This window comes from Bidens hawaiensis, unplaced genomic scaffold (assembly GCF_021521415.1).
Source record: "Bidens hawaiensis isolate Kalapana, Puna unplaced genomic scaffold, B.hawaiensis_p1.1 tig00030548_1, whole genome shotgun sequence".
Lineage (NCBI taxonomy): Eukaryota > Viridiplantae > Streptophyta > Magnoliopsida > Asterales > Asteraceae > Bidens > Bidens hawaiensis.
The window spans coordinates 22,970-42,412 of NW_027495103.1; the positions used below are offsets into that span (position 1 = coordinate 22,970).

The window sequence follows — 19,443 nt, forward strand, 5'->3', positions numbered from 1 at the left end:
AATAAGTAGATTCATGATGTATGAATGTTCTTCACTTCTTATGTTATGGGTCAATATATTGTTTATTACTTTATTTATATGTTTTCTCCATCTATTGTCTAAATTTAAAACGTTATTCGTTTTAGGCTGTTTTGAAAATAATGTTAACTCAAACCTAGACCTGTAGTATAATAAAATGTTTGTATGATGAATATGGATACCCGATTAGATCATTTCGTTTTTAGACTAGTCACTTTTATGTTAACTTGAATCGTAATGAGACGAGTCTAAAAGTTTTATTGAAAACAATGTAAAAGAGATTAAACATAACCGAAAATTTTGCAATGTTTTATTATATCAAGATGCTATTTCGGCATAAGGTTCATATCATTCGAAGACTTCCAATTGGCATAATTGCATATAGCCCAACGAAGCTACTATTAAAACTAGTATCGGGTTTTTTTGGATGTTCCAAATAAAATCAAAAGTTTAGTGACTTAGGGTATATCTTTATAGTCATGTCAAAATTAATTATGCGACCACATGACCGTATGACAAATAGATGTCATAAGTATTATTAAAGTTCATTAGATGAAATATGATAACCCATTATTTCTTAGAAAGAATAAAAGTGTCAAAGATCATCTTCTCTTTTCATATCTCACAAGAAAGAAGCAAATGCATAACAATAATAATGGAGGCTTTAGTAAAGATATAAAAGTTTTTTTTTTCTTTTTTCAGAAGAAAATGAGACATGTTGGAATGATAAAACGAAAACAAAATAAGGAAAAAGAACCACTTATTAAAGAGACCTATAAGCACGATGTTTTAGATGATAGAGACAAATGTTAAATACTTAAATGCATGTATAAGGCAAAATTGAATCACTTTGTAAAATAGATAAAATACTTTTTAAATATTGTCGATTAATATAAATAATAATACATACTCGTACTATCTTTATGAGGTTTTATTATTTATAAGGTATCATAACTCTACTGTCTTATGTCTATTCTCTCTTTGTTTCTCGATCTTTATGCTATTAGATCTTGGTTGGTCATCACTCGTCAACACTCTTCTCTCATCGCCCCTCATGCCTATTGTCGTTGCCGACATGATATAACTCTTGCTTTTGCATTCGTTGCTCATGTCATCATAGCTCAATTGTCATGCCTAGCTTGTATAGCTTGTAGTTGCCGCTATGACCTTTAATATTTAATTGTTTGCCGTCACAAACTTTTTTATGTTTCATATGTTTTTTTTCTCAAATATATCAAAATACTCACTTTTAACATATAGTCTCCTCCCATTATAATTATTACATAAGATATACATTGGACAATTTATTGGGTTATCTATACCACAATAAATGTAAAAACGTATATTGTAAGAAGATAAGTTATATAATTGAATAAATTAGTACTTAATGTGAACTTTAAACAACTAAATTGAGGTTGTGGCTTTAAATTCTTACGAGTACAATGTTTGGAGATTTTAGATGAAAAAGTTTGTTGTTTAAATAAAAAAGGGAAAAAATAAATTTAAAATGTTAGGTTTTTGCAGTGTTTCAATGAAAGAGACAAAACCTCTTAAACATCTAAGGTAAGGGGGTGTTTGGCCTAACTTTTTTAACAAAACTTATAGTTTTATAGTTTTTTTTTACAAAATAAGCTTAACTTGGTGTTTGGTTTAGTTTTTTAAACTTATGCTTATTAGCTTATATAAGCTAATTTGAAGAAGCTTATTTGAAGATGGTTTTTTATCTTATTTGTTTAAGGGTGTAAATTACTCATTTGTCCTCAAATGGTGGTGGATTAGTAATTACTGAAGCAACTTATTAATCTAACAAATTAAAGAATGTTGGATTTAACAACTTATTAAGACAGATAATTAACTTATAGAATATAAGCTTATCCAAACATTTAAAAAATGCTTATCAAAATTATAGAAAATAAGCTATAAGCTAATTTAATATATAAGCATAAAAATAAGAAATTTGTATTTTTAAGAAAAAATATGAAAGTTTCAAGCAGCTAATTAATTTAAAATGCCACATCTAAAGGTGGTAAAGTGGACTTTTTTCAGGAACCGGGTTGAGTTTTTGACCGGTTATGCTCGCTTTTTATCGGGTGTTTTGACTGGGTAGAGAAGGAACCGGTTTGGTATCTCTGTGAGCTGAAAGCCTGAAACCTGGTTCATACATATGGGTCGGGTATACCGGGTTTTATGCCAAGCTCTAGCCCCTAATTCAGCACATTTGATCTTTACCTTAGCACATATCTGGGCCAGGCTTCATATACAATAAAAAAACAAAGCCCAGGTGCAGTTACCAGCTCACATAATAATAAGAAGCCCATGAAATAAAATAAAATAGGTTTCCAAAGTATATAAACACATAATAATAATCTAGGGTTTATAAAATTGACAGCTTAAGAGGAAGACTGCAGTGGTGCGGCCGTAGAACAATTTCATAGGAGCTCAGATCTCCCACCGGACACCGTAACCATGGTACCGTTACTGTACTCAATGTAGTATTGAAGCTTAAATATGGATATTAGGTTTATTAAATGGTTGATTGTTAATTGCTCAGCTGTGTATGTTATTTGATTTCAAGCTATGTTTTTTTAAACCAATTTATGTGCTTTATTGATGTCACAGTGTGTGTTAAAGTTTTAGCTTGTTTATGTGATTATTTGTGAAATTTTGAATTCATATGCTCTGTTATGTTAATTTGTATTTATTTATGTGACTGTATTTGTTAATAATTTAGCTGAAATTGTTTGATAGTGTGATTTGAATATTTGATATATTTTTTATTCTTGTTTTTCAGCAATTTTTTGGAAGTTGTTATGCTTTTTTTTTTTTAATTTTTAGTTTTACTTTTGTGTTGTTTAGCTAAAACCTTAAGATTTATTGTCATGGATAGTTTGATGAACATAAGGATTTTGCTACTAATGTGGCTTGAATTAATGAAATGTTACATAATTTTTGCACATTTTTGATTTTTTTTTTGTTATTTTGTTTTCCTTTGTATCGTGTTTATTCTTGGTGATCTTAAGAATTTATTTGTTTTGTTATGTTAATTTGCATGTAAATACACACACACACACACACACACACACACACATATATATATATTTATATATGTGTGTGTGTGTGTTTTATTTACGTGACATCATTTGTTAATGTTTTTGTTGAATTTGTTTGAGAATTGTGATTTGCTCTAATCCTTATTTATTTATTTATTTATGGTTTTGTGTTGTCTAGTTAAAAACTCAAGGTTGACTGTCGTTGACAGTTTGTAACTTATTGTCAAAATGGATTTTTTTGTTATGAAGAACATTGTGATTTCGTTAGTATTGGTTTGCATTATTTAACAAGGCACTTGGGTTTTTGAGTTATTTTGCTTATTTGTGTTGTTTTTCGGCTGTATAATGTTACTTTAAGCAGTTTGATGCTTTATTCCTCAAGTTATGTAGCAATGAACTTATACTTACGAATTGACTGACATAGCTAACAATATTTTGACCTTATTAAAGGCTCGTGGACTCAAGAAGCATCTGAAGAGGCTCAATGCCCCGAAACATTGGATGCTTGACAAACTTGGTGGTGCTTTTGTAAGTTACTCTTCTTTACTATTTATTTCTCTCTTTTTTTTAAATAAAATTGTTTTAATATCTAGTTTTAACATTTTTATTTGATGATTTTTTTGCAGGCTCCCAAGCCATCATCTGGGCCACACAAATCCAGGGAATGCCTTCCGTTGATTCTTATTTTAAGGAACAGGTTGAAGTATGCTTTGACATACCGTGAGGTGCAGTCCATCTTGATGCAGCGTCATGTTCTTGTTGACAACAAGGTCAGGACCGACAAGACATACCCTGCTGGATTCATGGGTCAGTTCCCTTACCATTTTTACGTTTGTTTTTATTGTTCCTTTATATATTTATAGTTTTTTCAAATGGTGGTGATTTTAACTTACCAAAAGTTTAGCTTTTGGCTAGTAGCTAGATCACAATGCAAGATGCAATACCCCTTGATCCACTTGGCACCTTTTTTAAGTTAAAGTTAAATTAATGGTTCTGGTAATATATTTTTATCTTAGACATTGTTAAAAACAGGTTTAAATTAAAAATTATTGGCTGCAACAATTTGTTTAACTTTAACCCTAGAATCGTTTTGAGGGGATAAAGAGATATTGTATTTTATATTGTACTTTAGCTTCTTGCTAGAAGTTATAGTTTTTGATTATATAAAATTTTGCCACTGTTTACATGAAATATTTGGGATTATCATAAGTTTGTATGTACTTTGGTATTACACAGCTGTTATTAAACAGAACTTATTTTTGATCTAATTTATGTATTTGTATTGTGTTGGCTTTTGTTTGGAACAGATGTTGTTTCTATCCCTAAGACCAATGAAAGCTTCCGCCTTCTTTACGACACCAAAGGTCGATTTAGGTTGCACTCAATCAGAGATGAAGAGTCAAAGGTTTGTAGTATTATTTTAAAAGTTTATCATTCGATGTATTAGTTACAGTTTTATTGCAGTTTCAACAGATATGTAACATTAGTATATTGCAGTATGTAACATTAATTGTGTACTGTTTTTTGTTAATTGCAGTTTAAGTTGTGCAAGGTTTGTTCGGTTCAGTTCGGATCAAAGGGCATCCCATACATCAACACTTATGACGGTCGAACCATTCGTTACCCCGACCCGCTCATCAAAGCCAACGACACCATCAAGCTCGATCTAGAGTCAAACAAGATTGTTGACTTTATCAAGTTTGATGTTGGAAATGTGGTCATGGTTACCGGTGGAAGAAACACAGGCCGTGTTGGGATCCTCAAGAACAGAGAAAAGCATAAGGGCAGCTTTGAAACCGTTCACATTCAAGACGCAACTGGTCATGAGTTTGCTACTCGTTTGGGTAATGTTTTTACCCTCGGAAAGGGGTCAAAACCGTGGGTGTCTTTACCTAAGGGTAAGGGTATCAAGTTGACTATCATTGAAGAGGCTAGGAAGAGACAGGCTGCGAAAGAAGCTACTGCTTAGGTTGTCTTTTGTTATAAGGTTTCTTGTTTTTGTTTAAGGTTGTTTGGTTGTTTTAACTGCTTTTGTTATGGTACAATTTCGGACTTGTGTTTTTATTTTGGTTAATTTGTTATGAAACGGTAAACTTTTTGCCTCAAGTTTTTTAATATTGTCTATGTTTGTTCACTTTTTGCCTCTAGCTTTTTGATTTTGTACATCTTTTGTTTTAGTTTAAATACAATATTCTCAAGGTATACCTCATCTGTCTTATTCAGTTATTTATACCCGTCGAAACCTGCATACATTGACAGTGGATCTTAACCCATGCACGTGTAATTCTCACACAAGCAGAACTTCGTTCTGCGGGGACTCCAGTCCCTAACCACAGCCTGCAACGTTCGCTGGCTATATGCATGAGGGTGGCGGTGGGGTTCCCGTTAGAGATGGGCAAAAAAACCGGTTGGTGAATCGGTTCAACGGTTTAAACCGAAAACCGGTTTTTACAAAAACCGGTTATTTAAAAACCGGTTTGACCGGTTTAGTAACCGCCGGTTCGTATATCGGTTACAAGTTCTAGAGAAAAAACCGGTTACTGAACCGGTTATGGAAAAAACCGGTTAATTTTAAAACCGGTTATTATGAAAAAAACGGTTATTAACCGGTTATTTTTAAAAAAAAACCGGTTAATTAAAAAAACCGGTTATTAACCGGTTCTAACCGGTTTCTAAACCGGTCCTAACCGGTTAGACCGGTCCGAGTTTTGCACCAAAAAAACCGGTTAATAAACCGGTCCGGTTATTTAAAAACCGGTTTTTTTCCAGGCCAAGAAAAACCGGTCCGGTTATTAACCGAACCGGTTTTTTTAAAAAAACCGATTTGTGCACCTCTAGTTCCCGTAGTCACTCTAGTACCTGGATTTGTTTGGTCAAATTGTAAGAAGTATGAAGTTTATCTAGAAACTATGAAACATATGTAAACATATTTTTCTCTTTGATCTAGTTTTTGAGTTTTTTTTTCTTTTTTTCGAAATGTGAACCTTTTCATTTCTAGCCTTCCAAATTCTCCAACATGCGATAATCACAATCCCATGGAACGTCTCCTTCTCAATCGTTCTAAGATTAGTAGTCTTGTGAAGTTCTCAAGCAAGTCTCTCACCGAGAACCCAAAGATAGGAGGCACTTTACACCAACGACTAATATGATCCCACACCACCGCCGCTAAACGTGCACAAATCGGGTTCACCTTGAAAACCCGAACCGGTTCGGAACCGGTTTTTTTCACACCGGTTACAAAATGACACCGGTTCCAGTCAGGAACCGGTTCGGTTACCGACCCGAACCGATGCCCAGAAATGCAAACTTTTAGGAACCGGGTAGGGTTGGAACCGGGACCGGTTATTACGTAAAACCGGTTCCACCGGTTTTTTTTTGAAATTCAAACATTATAGCCGTTAGAAACCGGTTCCAACGGCTATATAGCCGTTTTTGACCGTTGGAACCGGTTTTATTACTATATTTAGCTAATTTTCATTCTATAAATATCAATGTATGAGTGTGTACTTGTTAAACCACTTCCAAAACTATAAAACACATTCCAAAACACAATTAAGCTTAAACCGACAACAAATGGCAACTAATGATGATGTTGTTATTGTGATCGAAACAACAAGATGCCCCGATGTTTGGGTTCATTACGATTTGTGTCTGATGACCGACTCACATGAGATGGCACGTTGCAAATATTGCTCGAAGTTTCTTAAAGCATGGTCCAACTCGACATTACGAAAACATACAAATAAGTATTGTCGAGAGAAAAGAAGTTTGGATGCTAAAAAAGCGGAAGTGGGAGAATCGTCCGGCTCTACAACCCAAAAATAAGTATTCCCGAATTAAAACGACGGACTTTGTTTTTTAAGTTTTAGTTGTTATGTTTAGTATCGTTTATGTTTTAATAATGTTTGTAATAGTTATTGTTTAAATAAATAAAATGTTCGTCGTCATTAAAAAAGTAACAAAAAATTAATCATGAGTAACAAAAGTAATTATAATTAAACAAGTCAAAACTAAATATTAGTTGAACAAGTTACAAATAATTTTACTAAAACAAATAAAAAACACAAATTACAACTCTTCTTCGTCTTCATTCTCGTCTTCACCTTCGTCTTCGTTATCGGAAGAAACCCCGTCCTCCGCCTCTTCATCATGAATATGACGCTCTATTGGTATTTCGTCTTCAAAGTTCGCCTTGTGTTTTACACGATCCACCGCATCCAAATGGTCCTTTAGGCAAATGCAAACCTCTAGAGACTCGGGAGTTAATTTTGTTCTTCGCATAGATAACACCCTCCCACTAAGAGAAAAAACCGATTCGGAAGCAACCGTTGAGGCTTGTACGGCAAGCAAATCACGAGCCATGGCGGATAGAATGGGAAATTCGTTTTGTTTACCTTTCCACCAAGCCAACAAATCAATATTGCGAATTTCGTCGACCATTGCGCCCTCAACATAGTTTGCTCCACTATATCGACCAAGTTCGCTAGTTGGTGTGTTTCCTCTTTGCCTCTTAGATGCCGATCCCTTTCAACGCCTTGCAATATGGCTTCTCGATGTGCTTTCTCAAAGTAGAGTTGGAATCGTGCTTTAATAGTGAACCACATAGTTTGCAACGAGCCTTTTGATAACCTTCATCATCCACAATCAAATCCCAATTCTTCCATATGTCTTCGTTGCGGTTATGGTTGACTACCGTAACAACCCTTGGGTCCTCCGTAGCAGGAACGGGGGCAACAAAAACACTCTTCTTAGCCTTCTTGTTAGTTTTTTTGATGGGTGCCATAATAATATTTAGTTGGATGGTCGGGTAACGGAACGAGTTTGCTAAAGGAGTAGTATTTTAGTTTGTTTTTGAGTTTGGTGGTGAAACAAGTAATGGAAAACAACTTATATATAGTTTTTGGGCTACAAGAACCGGTTCCAACGGCTATATTACCGTTGGAACCGGTTACAACGGCTATTTTGTGTCTCAAAAACCGGTTCCACCGGCTATATTACCGTTGGAACCGGTTCCAACGGCTAGTTTGACCTGTGTTTGACTTTTCAAAAAAAACCCGCCGGAACCGGTTTTTTCGGGTAGGAACCGAACCGGTTACAATTAGGAACCGGGTTGGAACCGATGGGGACATACAAATAGGAGAACCGGGTACGATTTTCGGGTACAAAAATACCCAAACCGGGTATTGGGCCAACCGGGTAGGAACTGGAACCGGTTCCGGTTCGGTTCCACCAGTTAGGTTCCGGAACTGGTTTTTTGTGCACGACTAACCGCCGCTACCGTACCGTGAGAATATGATCCGCCGATCGCATACGGCACACATTTTATCCGTCACTGTAATGTTCCTTTTTTCAAGCGCCTCTCGAGTAGGAATTCTACCAATTTCCGCCTCGAGAGTAGTTTTTGAGTTGTTGATAGATTTTTCTATATCTTTTCATTCTCTATTTCTTATAGTATTATGTTACCTGCCTCCATCAACATACTAGTTTTATGAATATCATTTTACTGTTTATTTTTGTTTGTATCACAATTGAAAAAGAATGTGACTTTGGCAGGTAAACCTAAAATAACAAAAGTTGGTAAATAGCACATGCTTTACCACTTGTCATTTTGCCAATATTCCCATTTTCAACTACCTTCACTCAAGTGATAGAAGCACACATTATTATTTTTTTCTTAATAATAAGGTAAAAACAATTTACTGTTATCTTACATAAGAAAGTGTATATTTAACATAATATGTAATCCTTGTATGTATTTTATCATCAATGATGTGTTATGTATAATATGCAAAAGAATGGAGGTTTACAAACACAAAATTTCAAAAGAAAAACCAACAAACCGTTTGACCATATATATATATGGCCCCATCACCACCTTCTAATAATTATTTATTTCAAATAGAATCTTGAATTACTAGAAAAATTGGGGGAAAAATGCCAAAGATCCTTCCTACTTAGGTTGTCATTTTCCTTTAAAATAAGCTCACACTTAAGTATATGCTCTCACCTCAAGATTAAATCAATAATCATCCTTTTTTAGGATGGAATTCAATTATTAATATATGCCTTAATTAGGAAAGTAATGCTTGACTTGTATGGTTTGTAACGATGGATGAGAGTATAAATGTGTGAAGTTTAAAAGGTTGATACCAAAGAGTATTTAGTTCAATGGTATTTTGGTATGTTGTAAGGCGCTCTCTCCCTTAAGAAAGGTCGAGGATTCGAGTTTCGTGATAAACATTTGTGTAAAATTTCAAGGAGTAGATTTGATTGTTGTTGAACGAATAAATAATGGTTGATACACTATATAATAGGGGGTGGCACATGTATGGACGAATTAAGGTGGCGTTTGGGATTTCTTATTTACCTCCTTATAACTTATTTAAGGCTTAAGGTATAAGTTACAAAGTTGTAACTTATACATTATACACTCACAAAACCTAACTTTTTCAAACACATTAGAACTTATAACCCATATGTTATAAGCTATAAGAAGCTAAAATAAGAAATCCCAAACACTCTCTAAATGGCTTAGAAGGATAAATTAAAAAGAAAAAGCCCACTATTGTTGCCATTTATGTAGTTCAGTTACTTTCTTTAAACTTTTAAACTTTTATACACTTTATTATTAATACTCTTTGTAAAAACTTACTATGAAAATCAATAATTTAGCTAAATTGATTTTGAATAAAGGGCTGTTTTATAAAATTTTCAACATTTTCTATCCTAAAATGTCAATATATAATGCTAAACATGCACAACTATGTAATTGTGCGCATACTTAAACATAGCTTGCGTGGATATTCGTATATATACTTAAACATAGCTTGTGTGGATATTCATATACATTACACATATATAATTATATACGTGGCATAATATTATGTGTATTAGTTATATATGTTGCGTAACATGTATGTAACTATTTAACATTGTGCGTAATTATGACACAGACACATACCCTCGCCCTTAAGCCACATGTCACATGAGATCGCCTAATTATTTCTAAATAATTTGAAAGTGTTTGAATTAAATTTAAAATATGCACAAAGCGTATCATTAACCTTCTTAATTATTATTTTGGTGTACATATAATTCTTCTTAAAACAGTAAGATAATGACAAGCAATATAATTAGAATTGCTAGGCTTCTTGTCTCATAGGGTGTTACCTTCTTCTTTGTCCATTGTGGTTTATGTTGTAGCAAGGCAACTATTGGCCTTTGCTTTAATATATATATATACACACACACTCACATATCTAAAGAAAGTAAGAGAGTGAGTGGTGAAGTTGACTTAGAATAGTGGACAATGAGGAGTTGGCATTGCTTCAAATACAGAAACTCTTTTCTTTCATCAACAAAAGGCTTTCTCTTCAAGTTAAGATCATGTCTCCAAAACAAAGCTAAAGGTAAAGACACTAGCTAGATAATCTTCCTCATATTCAAGTTGTATATAGTATAATATAATATTAATCATGATGATTGTAGAGCATAAAAATGGGATGGTGAGTTTGTACAAAGATATGGAGGCTTGTGGAGGATATGAAGACATACAAGTGATGTGGGAGATGATTCACTCTTCTTCAAATGCCAAAAACATTACAAGGAACAATAAAACTCGATATTGGAGATTTTATTTCGCTACAACTTAAATACTATTCATTGGATTCGTATGAAAGCTTTCTACAAATAAAGGGAATAAGATCCTAACACAATTTATTTATCCATCTAGCTGGCTTCTTTGTCGATGTTCGTTATGTGGAACTTTGATGTAATTGATCAAGTCGTGTTGATGTTGTAGAATAGCATAAACTACATGGTTGAGTTCAAATGGTATAGAAAATGTGGTTAGTGTGATATATAAATGTTGGGTGAGGTTATAATAAGCTCTGAAATGTTGGAAATAAGGATAAATGCTAATCATCAAATAAGTTAGGATTCGAGTCAATGTTAGGATTCTCTACTTATTTATACATATTTGGTAGCACGTTCGTTACATGGATAAACCAACCACGGTGAGGTGATAGCGAGTCAGTCTTGCCATAGATAAACCAACCACGGTAGCCCGTTCGTTACATGGAAACCACCTAAAAAAAATTATATTTACCTTCATAAAATTCTTACAAATATAAAATAGACATAACGTGATATATATAAGATTAGATAAGTTATTTAAAAAGAGCAGATACGTGAAATAAGTTAATATATTTTTAACATGAACGGGATAACCCCTACACTTAACTAGTTGTTAGGTATAATAACTTTTGTGACTGGTTGACGACTACTTGGCTCATATTGAATCTCATATCACATATATAATATTAAAGCGTGGTTTTCGTTTAAGTTTCAACAATGGTAATCACACGGGTTATGGATGCATAGCTTTCGGTATGAATGGGTGCGGTTTGTTGTGTGGCTGGCTACAGGAGAGTCATGTAAAAAATTAATCAAACTTTTTATAAGATCTTAAAGAAATAAAATAATAAATCAATTATAACAATATATAAAAAGACTGTAAAAGAAAAAAAAACTTAATGGTTTTTTATTTGATATTTTGAGATAATTATTTATAAAATAAAATAAGAAGGAATAACATTTCAATTACAAATGTTAAGAAAAATGAAAGTTCAGGGAAGGATGTATGGTTAGCAATGGAGAGGGTACATTTAACCTGGCCCATTACAATTTAGAAGAATATGTACCATGAGAATGAAAGCAACAATTATTGAACAATTCGATTGTAAGTAGTTTGAATGATTAAAAGCAAATTACATATGTATTGATCGCTAATTGCGTCGAATTAACCTGACTGTAATAGGTATCAATCGATGCCATCATCTGTGTTATTTTAGGTCAACAAAATAAGTCAAAATTTGTATTCAGTCCTTTTTTTTCAGATGTAGGTTACCTTTGGCACAAGATCAAGACCGACCCGAGACCGATTTATTGTTAAAATAAGACCGATTTTTCAGGTTGACTAGTCACAAACTAGTGTATAGTTGGCCATAAAAAGGAGTCTACTGGAGTTTGCAACCCACCATAAAACCATCTCAAAATACAAAAAGAAAAAAAAACTGAATTCAGTCCGGCCCAACCCAGCACGTGTCTGTCAGGCCTTCAGTTTGATTATTCAATTAGTCAGGTTCGATCCAGTAAAGGTTGGATTACAAGTCAGTATGTTATTGGTTGATTTATTAAAGCCAAAAAATTTTCTATAATCTTTGTAGGATACAAGAAGAAAACGTTCAAGAAACATAAAACATCATAAACCCTAAATTATATAAAAGACATTCAAGAAACTGATTCGGGGCTCTTTTTTGCTTGTTAATCCGCCTGAAATAAATCTACACAATTTCCCACCTTCAAACTCAAAATTCATTTATTGAAATTTATGCTGCCAATTGAACATTCTGCAAATACAAGGGTCAAGTATGTTAATAAAGCAAACTTTTTTATTGAAAGTCCAACATGTTTCAACATGTACCAAAACCCACCAGCCCGACCCAAAATTACTAACTTGAAAGAACCAATGTGCTTAGTGTCTTGCTAGTCGGTGGTTATGCCGTTGAAAGAGAAACCAATGGGCTTACCAGTGAGTTGTTAGAGATATCTATCCATGAATCAAGGGTTGAGATCGCATTTCCAGATTCTAATGTCTCACGGGCCACAGCCACTCCCTCTCCTAGGCTATCTACATGCCCGCTCACTAACAACGCTGCAGCTGCATTGAGTGCCTGTAAAAGATTTCTTGTTAACACAGTCTTAAAAGTTGACCTTTTAGATGAATGTGGTATCTATTATAATTAAGTTGAACAATTTAAATTAGATGTTAGTTAAAAATATCAAACGGGTTAAAACTAAATCACCTTATTCAAAATATCATAAACTATTTTTAATATAATAGGTTTTGTATTCATACTTGACAGATTAACTATTAATAGAATTAAAAATAAAAAATAAAAGACGTTTGCAAGTCTATCGAACTCAATCAAATGTACCGCAACCACTAAAAAAGTACCAATTTTGACCCGTAATTAAAAAATATCCGTCACTAAAATGGAAAGATAAAAATTTTCAAATGAAAAAAATTTAGGAACCAAAGATTAAAATTATATAGAAAACCTCATTTATGATGAAAAAAGTTGAGTTTCCCCTACAACTAAAACTAATAAAACTTGTTTATATATCTAATGCAAGGATAATAAAGTACTTTCTTTAATTGGCTTTAGGCATTTGACTATAAAATACACAAACATAAATGCAACAAATGTGGTCAAACTTTGAGCCATATGATCAATAGAATTGCAAGTTTAAATTTTAGTAACAAAAAAACTCACAAATGCATCAGCAATAGATCCTTTTTCTCCTGCTAATACTCGCCGTAACATTTCTGCATTATATTTAGCATCTCCACCGCGCAAGTCGTCTACAGTGCAACGAGGCATCCCAAAATCCACTATTGAATAACAACATAAAATTCATTAAAACACGAAAGAACATGTAACATGAACACAAAGACCATTTAAAAGTACTAAATATTGATTACATATATTGTATATAAAAATAAAGTTACCAATTGGCATTATAAAGCATAAGTATTTATCAAATATAGTATGTAACAAATTTATAGATCATATATACTTATGATGTAAATTCAATTGAGCAAGAAACTTACATGGATCGAACGAGAACTTCTCAACGGAATCTTGGGTGACATCAAGAACAAGTCCCGGCCCTGTAGATATAGATAAATTAAAAAAAAGAGTAAATTACATGGATGGTCTGTGTGGTTTAGTCCAAATTTTGGATTTCGTCCCAAAGCTACTGATTTAGTCCCCACCAACCTTTTTCTCCTTCATCCCTGGTCCCAATGTTTAACAAAGTTTGGTTTTTTGGTTTAAACCTTGTAAATGGCATTTCAAATTAGAACAAGAAAAGAAAGACTGATTGGTATTTCAAACATTTTACTTCGTTTTTTTATATAATAAATATATGTAATAAAGATCTTACCAAGGGGACTCATTTCATCTAAGCCTTCAGAGTGTACAACTAGTGCTCTTTTCATGCCAAACCGTTGAAGTGCTTTTGCCATTTTATGAACCTATACAACATAAATTATTGCATATAAGTTAATAAATAATATATGTGATCGAACGCTATAATTCTCCTTATACCAACAAAAACAATGTCCTCTTTTGTGCAACATTTAAAGTGACAACGTAGACTCGTTAAATTACTTATTAGTCATTAGTAAGAGACTTAACTAGGTCTTCCTTGTAAACACCAACAACTGCAAAAGGAACATGTGCTGGATTTTACATAGGACCGAGGATGTTGAACACGGTTTTCACTTTTAGTTGCTTTCTCACGGGCCTAACAATTTGCATTGCGGGATGATACACAGGTGCCATCATAAACCCAATCCCTGCCTTGTTCACACACCTTTTCACCCTCTAATTAATTAAATAACCAACTTAACTTATTAACCATATGCAAAACAAGAGCAATTAATATTTGGTCTTTTTTGTCAAACTACTTCATTATTGCTAAGTACAATGTCAAAACATAAGATTTAAAAATAACATAAAATACTATATATAGGAAACCTACAAACCTCGGGGTCTAATTCAATTGCAACACCCAATTCTTCTAAAACATCAGCACTTCCACATGCAGATGAGCTTGACCTGCTACCTTGCTGCAACATGTAATTTAAACCATTATTTATAAAAAAAAATAAAAAAAATCACGAAACAGGCAGGCGGGGTCAGGTCGTTTTGGGCCAACCCACAAACACTTCTTTCATCCAATTCTTGATTTTATAACTAATTAGTGTGTTAAAGATAACCCAGAAACCAAACCGACCCATTTATAGATATTAATTAAAAATGCAAACATTAAGAAAATTGCCACCTTGGATAACTCCATTTTAGTCAAACCTTTAAGCTTAACCAGCTTGACCCATTATAGATAGCCATAAACTAAATTGACCCATTTCAAGATTTGGCTATAATTCACTAAAAATCAAAACAAAATGCAACCTTTGCGACTCTTGCTCCACAAGCAGCTGCTAATATTGATGATCCAGTTGAAATATTTACAGTGTTTGCACCATCGCCACCTGTCCCAACAATGTCCACCGTGTCACCTAGCCCTTCTACATTTTTACAGTGTTTAATCATGGCCTTAGCTAACCCCACCACCTGCACACCCATTATTCCAAGATTTCACAATATTCATATAAATCGGTATAAAAAATAAAAAACTTGTACTGTTTAATCTTTGAACATACATATGGGATAATACATTCTTGCATCAATGATGAATTTGATACATGTTTATGTTAAAAAAAATTTGGGTCAGACTAGGGTATATGTTGACATTTTATGGTCAAACACTACATTTTGGTAAAATAATAAAAGCAAAAGCTAGCAAGAGTGGTATGTTAAACTCATAACAATACTAGCAACAACAAATTTCAATCATCAAAATAAACATAAACAAATTAGCCATAACTCATTTCACTGCTAATTGCTTAAGGTCAAATTATCATCAATTTGACATTGAATACACATTGATTTATTCAACTGATATACGCACAAGGATAAACATTAAAACATATCATCTATGCTCTTGCATCCATGATAAATATGATAAACTTGATATTGGGTTTACTAAAAGGGATTCAAAATTGGGCATAAGTTGACTTTTCATGGTCAAACAATACACTTATGATAGATTGACATCAACAACAATCAAGACTAGGGGTGCAAACGAGCGGAGCCCGAGTTTGGCACGTTTAACTTACCTATCAATTTCTAATTCTAAAGCCGACTCGTTTACTATTTATTAATTAACTTTATATATATATATATATATATATATATATATATATATATATATATATATATATATATATTTAGTTATTTTTGCATAACATTACATGTATTAATTAATAACTATTATATATATAAACGACATGCTCGTTTAAGCTCGATCTCGCTAAATGAGGTTCCGGCTCGAGCTAGATAAATGAAGTTTCGGTTTTGGGGTCGTTTATAAAATGAGCTTACTTTTAGGCTTGGCTGGTTTGCACCCGTAATAAAGAGGTTTAATCACATCAAATTACACAAGATTGATTATATAACATCAAGGCCTCAATCAAATTTGGGGAAAAAGAAGATTAATTTATGATACGACTTACTTCTTCATAAGTTTCACCTTTGGCTCTTAGAAGCACAAGAAACGCGCTTATTAACGCCTCATTCGCATCCTGCAGCAGGTAATCCAACGACTCTTCTGCTTCATCCTCCGTCAAATCCCTTCTTTCAATCAACTACTACCACCATAAACAATATATTATATTATACATCCAATAACCTAATCAATCAATCAATCAATCTAATCTACATGCGCGAACGACGTCGTTTTCGATACCGAACCGGACGCGTGTTTACTGGAATAAACACGTGTCAAATTGGTGAATCTGCCATTGCTGCTGTGGAGGTTGATAGAACAGGTTCTATTGAGTTGTTTTGTTGTTGTAATAACAGATGATGATGAAGAAGAAGACAATAAAAGGTTGAATCGAATGGCAGCCATTGATGAAGTCAGATTGTTTTGTTGTCACAGGGGTATGTATGACAAACTCAATATAATTAATAACTTATTTTTTTAATGTCATGTATTTATATTCAGATTTGCATACTCGGGTTTCTTTTTCGAATGAGTTTGTAGAATCGTAAGGGGTGGCGTTGAGGAACTATCTGAACCCGAATTGGTTTGCTTACGACTTCCCTCACACCCTTATTTCGATAATAGAGTGGAATTGACAAATAGATAATTACTATTTCATTGTCTTGTGATGAACTTGGTTTAGAAGTCTTTAAGATAAAAAGAGGGAGGAAAAAAGTTAAAATAGTACGTGGTCACACTCCACCAAGGTGGAAGCGAAGGATGCGATGTTCATGAATTTCAGAACTCAAAGACACCCAACTCGATTACAACAAGATCTTGAATTTCTAGGAACCAGACCAAATCAATTGATGTATTCCGACCTTGTCACTGACAAATAGTACCTGAAAAACATACTTAAAAAATCAACATAATATTAATAACCCTTGAGTGCTCAAAAACTAACACCAAGCAAAACCGGTTAGATTAGCAATATCACATGTTTTAATTTTGGCCCCATGTTGGGTTTTGTGATCATATGTATACCAATTAACAACCAAATCTCCATTACTCAATTTCTATAATACCAAATTGCAATTGCAATATTTACTTCGTAATTATTTTTTTTTCCTTTGCTTTCGCTTTCATTCTGTGTTCATCACATGAATAATAACTTGCAACTTGCAATGTAAGATAATGTTTGGAATCTTGAAAAACAATTTGACCACTTCTCTCTTTATTAATGTTTTTGATGAATTGATTTTCCTTGTATTGTAAAATATCTAGAGATCATCGTGTTGATAATCTCGTTTGTATTTGACGGCGTTAGTTTTGTATCGATTATTTTAAAGATTTTGATGTCTTTTAAGGTAATCATCAAGAATAGATGGATGAAAAAAAAAATCCCATATTGTATTAGTTATAAAATTTTAAGCATATTAAAGTAATGTTTTTATATCATTTATGTAAATTAAATATTAAATTATGTTATGTGATATCAACCTATTATACAACTAATAATTACCCGATATTACTCCGACTTGAAAATCGTTATATATCAATTAATTTGATGACTGTTTGCCTAAAATCATTATATATTATCAAAAATAGAATTTCTTAGGTTATGTGTAGTGAACGAGCTACAAAATGAGATAATTTGTGTCATGTGACGTCTAGTTAGCAAAAGAGGAGTTTTTATTTTATATGTGTAATGATGTTGTAGCTCTATATATATCACAGACAAATACCATTAAATTAAAATAATATTAAACCAACAACTAATGTGCGCGACAAAAACACCCCAATCATATATCGCCCATTTGTAATCGAGGGAGCGGTGTTCCTCCAATATGTAGTCCAAAATCACCCATTTTCTCACCACATTACGCATAGCCTTAGAAGTTATTATTCTAAAACGAGAAAATTCCAATTTGCCTCCCTGTGATATATCAGCAGGAGATGGATTAGCCCCTAAAAACGAAATTGCGCATTTTGGACGACGTCTGTGATATTTGGGCGGGGCAGTCTGTGCCTTTCCGTCAGTTGACCGTCAGTTGACTGTTGGTATTACGTACCGGATCGATAAGCGACCCCAAAGACTCATAAAACTAGTTATATGGTTATACATCTAGATCATTATTCACATAAAGTAGGAAATATTAATTCCAACCACCACATTAGGCTATGTGTAGTGGAGGAGCTACAAAATGTGACGTTTTGTGCAATGTGGCGCACAGTCAGCAGAGAGAGGGTTTTTGTTTTAGGGGTGTAATGGTGTTGTAGCCTAATATATATACACATATGTATATATCACACACACACATAATAATATAATAATAATATTTCCAACAAACAAGCCGATGACAAAAACTAGTCGCCCGGGGATGGTGTTCTCGCCCGTAATCGCCCCTTGTCGCTCAAATTTGTAGCCCACTACACATGGCCTTATAGTATCATTCAAAATTTACAGAGATAGCTAAACAGATAGATAGAGATCAGACCTCGGGAAATCGCAGCCGTGTGGTTGCCACCTCCATTGCATATACTCGGAATCCTTTCTGCCATAAGTTTGACAAGCAAAGTTATCTTCAAGATAAGGGCACTCGTTTTCTTTATACAAAGGGTAATGACTCTTGACCTCTTGTTATCATGAACCCATCTGCCGGAGAACAAATCGCAAGCGCCTGTTCTTGTTTGTTGTGTCTTTAACTCTCCCTGATGATCAAAAACTCGTGTATTTGTAGTTGCATTTGTAAGAGTAAGAGTACTAATATTGTCATGACATGCAACTTCTTGGTTATCATTATTATTATTTTTATAAAAGCTCATAGTTGCTAATCCTCCAAGGAAGAAGATGATTAAGCAACAATGGATCATGGTCTGCATGTCGCATAATCCGATTGAACAGCTCTTCTTCTCCATCGTAATCGTTGATCTCTCACTTGATTATATCATATGTCTCTATATATAACTCGTAGTTCAAAGAAAGGAAAAAAAAAGACTATCTATAAAGAGGGCAAGTTCATTAACTACATTTAATATTGTTTAATAATGGTGTACATTAAATTAGTAAAATCACGAGGCTCAATAACTCAATAAGTCAATGCATGAGTTCAATCCACATTAAGAACCAAAACTCACGTGTTTTTAACTCTACTTTTAAATTACGCATTGGTTGGCCGCTACGTGATTTGTACTCTTA

The 19,443-nt window shown here is 33.5% G+C and overlaps 1 protein-coding gene and 1 pseudogene across 2 annotated transcripts; one reads left to right on the forward strand and one right to left on the reverse strand.

Moving 5' to 3' along the window:
* The first annotated feature begins 2,367 nt into the window (after positions 1-2,367).
* LOC143580668 (small ribosomal subunit protein eS4-like) lies at positions 2,368-5,208 on the forward strand. The gene is made up of 5 exons (XM_077063631.1): positions 2,368-2,487; positions 3,519-3,596; positions 3,695-3,875; positions 4,376-4,473; positions 4,606-5,208. Exons 1-5 carry the CDS (start codon positions 2,485-2,487, stop codon positions 5,035-5,037), a joined length of 792 nt encoding a protein of 263 aa, XP_076919746.1. The 5' UTR covers positions 2,368-2,484; the 3' UTR covers positions 5,038-5,208.
* Positions 5,209-12,257: 7,049 nt separating this feature from the next.
* LOC143580673 (anthranilate phosphoribosyltransferase, chloroplastic-like) lies at positions 12,258-19,163 on the reverse strand (annotated as a pseudogene). The gene is made up of 11 exons (XR_013143697.1): positions 18,743-19,163; positions 18,613-18,674; positions 16,273-16,404; positions 15,110-15,271; positions 14,683-14,766; positions 14,333-14,521; positions 14,079-14,169; positions 13,744-13,803; positions 13,406-13,524; positions 12,659-12,802; positions 12,258-12,478 (listed from the first exon to the last, which is right to left on the reverse strand). The product of XR_013143697.1 is annotated as an anthranilate phosphoribosyltransferase, chloroplastic-like (transcript).
* Positions 19,164-19,443: the final 280 nt, after the last annotated feature.